Here is a 6,227-nt window from a genome sequence, read left to right as displayed (position 1 = left end):
AGAGACTTCAACACCATTCACCACTCCACATTTGGGGAAAATATCGGAACCATTCGACGCAGCCCACAACAATCAGTTATGCAAGGAACCCATCCATTAATCTCGGCAACCATGAGAAATCTCAACGCGCGAACAGAAGATGGCAGTGATGGATTAACAAGGGATTTTCTAGGCATGGGTGGGGTAAATCCCATGATCACTGCAGCTACTGAAGGAAGTTGCATGGGAAGGTCTAGTCTTCTCAATATCTGTTCGGGAATGGACAGTTACAGCAATCATGGCGAAAATCTTACATCTATTCGAACAGGCGTTAGTCCATCGCCAGCGAAATCATGGGATGCCTCATGAAGCCGCGCAGACGATACAATGTTGTCGAACGGGAAGTGGTTTCTTTTCTCTACTTTTGCATTATATTTTGAAGGGGGGTTTTCTTCCCACTGGGTTTTCCCTCTTTCCTCCTTTTTATGCATTGTATATGGGTACCTAAAATGGCCGTGTTGCCGGGACTCATTCATTTTGCATCACACTCACCTAAGTTATGCTTAAGGGGGGGTGTTGGTGTACATGCACTTAGACTAGCTGTGTTGGTGTACATGCACCTAGATTAGCTCCAGTTAACTTATTGCTTGCATGTGGCACATGTACACATTAACATAAGATAAAGCACACTTAGCTTTAGTTAGCTTTAGTTATTGCATGTACAACTACTAAGGTTAACTTAGTTGCTTTTATGTATTTATTCTAAAACTAATATTGTAGAATCAATTTTTATTCTTTTCTCAATTCTTGGTGGCTTCCTTCCTTCTCTTACAAGCTGCGATCTGTATATCTCAAAAATCTTACACTATTCTCTAACCTAATAAGCCCATTCAAAACAGATTCACCAGTAGCGTGATAGCCAGAGACGTGAGCTCCCCCATAAGTAGGGGTAGGGGAATTTAGCTTCGAGAGTGAGTAATTAATGGCTGCTGCACATGGAATCACAGTGGCCACGATGATGACGAAGCACCCGAGCATGAGCGGAACAACGCCCTTGTGATCCATTTTCCTCTATTCGAAACTCAAAACTACGTCCACCAGTGAGCTGTGTTGCGAGCTATATACGTATATATAAAGAGAGGAGCCTCATATTATGAAGCAGAGATAGAAAGCTTGGGCGGTGATCTGGGAGAGGCCTCCAGAGATACCGTGGGTTAGTTGAAAAAATGAAAGGCACCATAGAAAAGATAAATGGGCGAATTCAATGAATGACTTTTGTAGGGAAGAAACTTTGTATTTCAAAACCAATTAAATTCCATTATATTTCATTGAGTGAATATATTGTTACAGCGAAGACGGCAGTAAAGATAGAAATGGGCGTTTGGAGCAGGAGATAGAGAGGCGGCCATATTGACTCGCCGTCGTCTCAGGGGCGGTCGTGGAGGCGGCACGAGAGGGAAACGCTAAAAGGTGCAGCTGAAAGCAACGTAAATCTTTTATTGAACTTGGTTTAGGTAGTGGATGTTCACGTAAATCTTCGCTGTGCACGTATTTAAAAAGGAAAGGGAGAACTGCTACAACGAAAGACAGCAGTAAAAACAGAAATGTACATACAGAGGGGGAGATGAGAAATGTGCGCATGGAGCCGGAGATAGACACCTGAAGAGACTTATTAACTAGACGGCAGTAAAGACAGAAATGTACATATGGAGCGGGAGATGAGAAATGTGGGTATAGAGCGGGAGAGATAGACTTGAAGAGACGTATTGACTCGATAGCAGTAAAGACGGGGAGAACTGCTACAACGAAAGACAGCAGTAAAGACAGAAATGTACATACAGAGGGGGAGATGAGAAATGTGCGCATGGAGCGGGAGAGAGAGACTTATTGACTCGACGGCAGTAAAGACAGAAATGTACATATGGAGCGGGAGATGAGAAATGTGGGTATAGAGCAGGAGAGATAGACTTGAAGAGACTTATTGACTCGATAGCAGTAAAGACAGAAATGTACATATGGAGCGGGAGATGAGAAATGTGCGTATGGAGCGGGAGATAGACACTTGAAGAGACGTATTGACTCGACAGCAGTAAAGACAGAAATGTACATATGGAGCGGGAGATGAGAAATGTGCGTATGGAGCGGGAGAGATAGAGACTTGAAAAGACTTATTGACTCGATAGCAGTAAACACACATATGTACATATGGAGCGGGAGATGAGAAATGTGCGTATGGAGCGGGAGATAGAGACTTGAAGAGACGTATTGACTCGACAGCAGTAAAGACAGAAATGTACATATGGAGCAGGGGATGAGAAATGTGCGTATGGAGCAGGAGATAGAGACTGGAAGAGACGTATTGACTCGGCAGCAGTAAAAACAGAAATGTACATATGTAGCGGGAGATAAGAAATGTGCGTATGGAGCGGGAGATAGAGCCTAGAAGAGACGTAGTGACTCCACAGCATGGAAGAGACGTATTGACTCGACAGCAGTAAAAACAGAAATGTACATATGTAGCCGGAGATAAGAAATGTGCGTATGGAGCGGGAGATAGAGCCTAGAAGAGACGTAGTGACTCCACAGCAGTAAAGACAGAAATGTACATATGGAGCGGGAGATGAGAAATGTGCGTATGGAGCGGGAGATAGAGACTTGAAGAGACGTATTGACTCGGGTTCGTCTTGGGCGGTGGTCGTGGAGGCGGCCCGAGAGATGCCGTGCGCGACTGGAAAACGCTAAAAGACGTAGATGAGTGTAACGTGAAAGCCAAGGTTTTGATAAAGATGGCAAAATAGGTTCTGGATGCATGGCATAGTAGGGGCTATTACAATCAATACATCTACATAGTAGATATCTATTGATATTTGAAATTTTTTCTTGGATGAGATTTAGTTGACATAAATGAAATCAAATGACGTTGTCTTGACCCTAAATATAAAATATAAATAGAAATAAATATCTTGAAAATATAAATGTTAATAAATATCTTTATAATAAAAAATATAATATTAATGAGTCACTATTGAGTCAACATTATGTATGAAAAATAAAATAATGCACTGTACCATCTTTAAATCATAATTTTGCTATATTGTAATAAGAGTTCATAATTTGGAAACTTTATATAACATTGAGCAATTAACAATTTGGAGATCTTTATGGACCACCATTATTTTGAATAATATACAGAAAGATTAATATTTGTACATGTATTTTCTAAGTTGGAAAACGATACACTCCATAAAAGGGTCTTCTGGTAAGAGGCATTACACAAAGCCTACCATTTTTCCATAGGATGATTATACTTACTACTCCTCCAACTCCAATCCCTAATCCCATTCCCACTGCAATTAATGATACATGCTTGTTCACACTGTTCAACCATTTCATTTTAACATGATTCTCCTTGCTAGTGGCTCTCACTTTCGGTTGCTTGCATGTAGGCAAAGGATACCCACATAAGCACTTATTCTTCTCAAATGAAGTTTCATCAAATGTTGTGAATTGTGTTCCTATTGGGATTTTTCCACATAGACTGTTATATGAAACATTTAATACTGCCAACTCAAATAACTTAGAAAGCTCTTGAGGAATATGTCCACTCAAATGATTTTTGGACAGGTCTAGTTGTTCTAAAGTAGATACTTCACTAAGAGAGGGAGGTATGTGCCCTTCCAATTCATTCCAAGATAAATTCAACAACCTCAAGCTACTTAAATTTCCCATACTCACTGGTATTTCCCCTGTGAGATTATTACTTGACAAATCAAGTATTGTATTTGTTGACAACACATATGTTAGAGTATAATCATTTCCTTTGATGTCAATCTTGAGATCTTCATAAAGTGTATCAACACTAAGTTGCGAAGATGCATTAACTTTAAAACCTTTTAGTTTCTCAAGATTATGTGGTATCCTTCCGCTAAGTCTATTGTTAGATAAATCCAAAACCTGTAATTTGGAAAGATTTGTAATCCATTGAGGGATGCTGCCATGCAGACTATTGTAACTCATACTGAGAACTCTCAAGTCTTGAAAAAATGCCATGTACTCTGGTAGCTCTCCTGTTAATTCATTCTCTCTTAAATCTAACAATTGAAGTTTGGTACAACTTGCAAAAGACGCTGATAGAGAACCAGATAGATTATTAGAATGAGCACTAAAAATATACAAAGAAGATGGAAACTGTATCTTGTCAATATCTCCACTAAGTGCATTTTGAGATACCTTCAACCTCTGCAAAGCAATGCAATTGCCAATACCCTTAGGAATCACTCCCTCCAGGTTATTTTCTGATAAATCTATGACCCGAAGTGAAAGCAAACTGCTAATACTTTGAGGAATTGTACCTGTGAGCTCGTTGTTATTAAGGGAAAGCTCTTCAACCTTGCTGAATCTTATAATGGTTTTGGGGATGTTACCTGTAAGCTTATTTTCACCGAGATCTATGCTGCTCAACTGATTTAAACTGAAAATTGCTTCAGGGATATCACCAGTGAGCCTATTTTTACTGAGCTGCAGGTTCGTCAATTGACTTAAATTGCCAATTGCTTCAGGAATGCTCCCTGTAAGTTCATTTGAACCCATAAATAAAAAAGAGAGAGAAAGCTGAAATATACTCATGGGCAAGGAGCCCTGAATTGTGTTATTTGATAAATCCAACCATTGAAGGTTGCTGCAGTTTCCTATTTCTGGAGGGATGGAACCAGAAATCTCACACGCATAAATCCAAAGTGTAACAAGCTGTCTTAAATTTCCCAATTGAGGTGGTATGTTGCCTGACAACCTATTGTTCCCCAAAGATAAAAGCTGAATAGAAGAGCAATTTCCCAGAGATGGAGGAATGGAATTCTCCAATTCGTTGATGTCCAGAAACATCCACTCCAACTTTTGCAGCAATCCCAATTCACCTGGAATTCTTCCACTTAAGCTGTTGCCAGAAAAATCGATGTACGATAGTTCACTACAATTCCCTAGGGTTGAAGGGATGTGACCACCAAGTGGGTTGAACTCAAAGCCAAGATGAGATAGACTCCTAATTGAGCCCAGAATCGAAGGAATTGGACCGCTGAGAATGTTCCTTCCAATCGATAATTCTTGCAGAGTCGTGCAGTTGCTCAATGAAGTTGGAATACTTCCATTCAGGTGATTCCTGGACAGGTCTATATATTCCAGCTTTGCTAGATGACCAATTTCTGTTGGTATGATCCCTGTCAAACCATTTTCTGTAAGACTGATCGATATAAGACGTGTGCAATTAAACAGTTCTTTTGGAATAGAAGCTGAGAGAATATTAGTGCTGAGGTCGAGTTTTCTCAGTGCTTTAAGATGCCCAAACTGGGATGGAATTCTGCCTGTCAAGCTATTAAAAGAAAGATCCAAAATGCGCAATAAGGAGAGATCGCCAAGAGATGGCGATAGCGTACCTTTTAATCGTAACCCGGACAGCATTATGGCAACAATTCTTTTAGTGCGTCTTCTGCACCAAATTCCATTCCACAGACACACGTTCTCCGAGTTATCAACCGTCCAGTTGGACAGCGATCCAAATGGGTCTGATGTAATGGCCTTTCTGAATGACAAAAGAGCCTCTAGGTCTCTTTTATCACGCTCCTCCATGGATGACGCAGATTGGTGAGCTTCCTCCAGCGTATTGCGCCCATTCATAACAAAATTATGAGAATCATCTCGGTGAAGAGAGGTTAACCCACCCATATTGCCATAGAGATACAAGTGTTCTTTCCTTGAGTAACTAACAGCTGCTGTTGCGGTTTTCGATACAAATACAAACCATAACAACATGGTAACAACTTTATCCATGATTTCTCCTTGACCAACTTGAATATCTTTGAAGCTTGTGAGTTCTGCATGCGTTCAGTTCTTCGTGCTATATATAGAATACAGCCACAGTGCATCTCTCCTAGAAGGTCGTGTGTGGAAAAATGAGGAGATGCCGTGTAATCCGGGAATGGTAGACTAATAATAAGGTTGTGGAGAGTTTTAAGAATGTGTCTAACGTGGGGAGGTTTAGTTTCACAAGTTTTTTTAGTGAAAGATATAGTTTCCAAAACTGCTCTTAAAAATCTTGAACAAAATTATGCTCCGAAGAAAAATGAGAAGATTCAAGTCGTCGGCTGGCAAATATGAGAAGATGCCGTGTAGGCTGGTAACTGTAGAGCAATCACATAGAAAGTAAAGGGCCTTATTGACTCTCGGAAATAAAGGTGAAGGTGGTACCAGGAAAA

The 6,227-nt window shown here is 40.4% G+C and overlaps 1 protein-coding gene across 1 annotated transcript; it reads right to left on the bottom strand.

The window, feature by feature from the left end:
• Nucleotides 1–3,167: 3,167 nt before the first annotated feature.
• On the bottom strand, nucleotides 3,168–6,025 carry LOC149194414 (uncharacterized). The gene is made up of 2 exons (XM_089407587.1): nucleotides 5,409–6,025; nucleotides 3,168–5,192 (listed from the first exon to the last, which is right to left on the bottom strand). The coding sequence occupies exons 1-2, from the start codon at nucleotides 5,800–5,802 to the stop codon at nucleotides 3,199–3,201; spliced, it is 2,388 nt and encodes a 795-aa protein (XP_089263713.1). The 5' UTR covers nucleotides 5,803–6,025; the 3' UTR covers nucleotides 3,168–3,198.
• Nucleotides 6,026–6,227: the final 202 nt, after the last annotated feature.

This window comes from Pinus tabuliformis, chromosome 2_2 (assembly GCF_031772625.1).
Source record: "Pinus tabuliformis cultivar Carrire ecotype Pingquan chromosome 2_2, CPIR1, whole genome shotgun sequence".
Classification (NCBI taxonomy): Eukaryota; Viridiplantae; Streptophyta; class Pinopsida; order Pinales; family Pinaceae; genus Pinus; species Pinus tabuliformis.
Note: the sequence above shows the minus strand (reverse complement) of the source record. Positions and strands in the feature narration are given on the sequence as shown.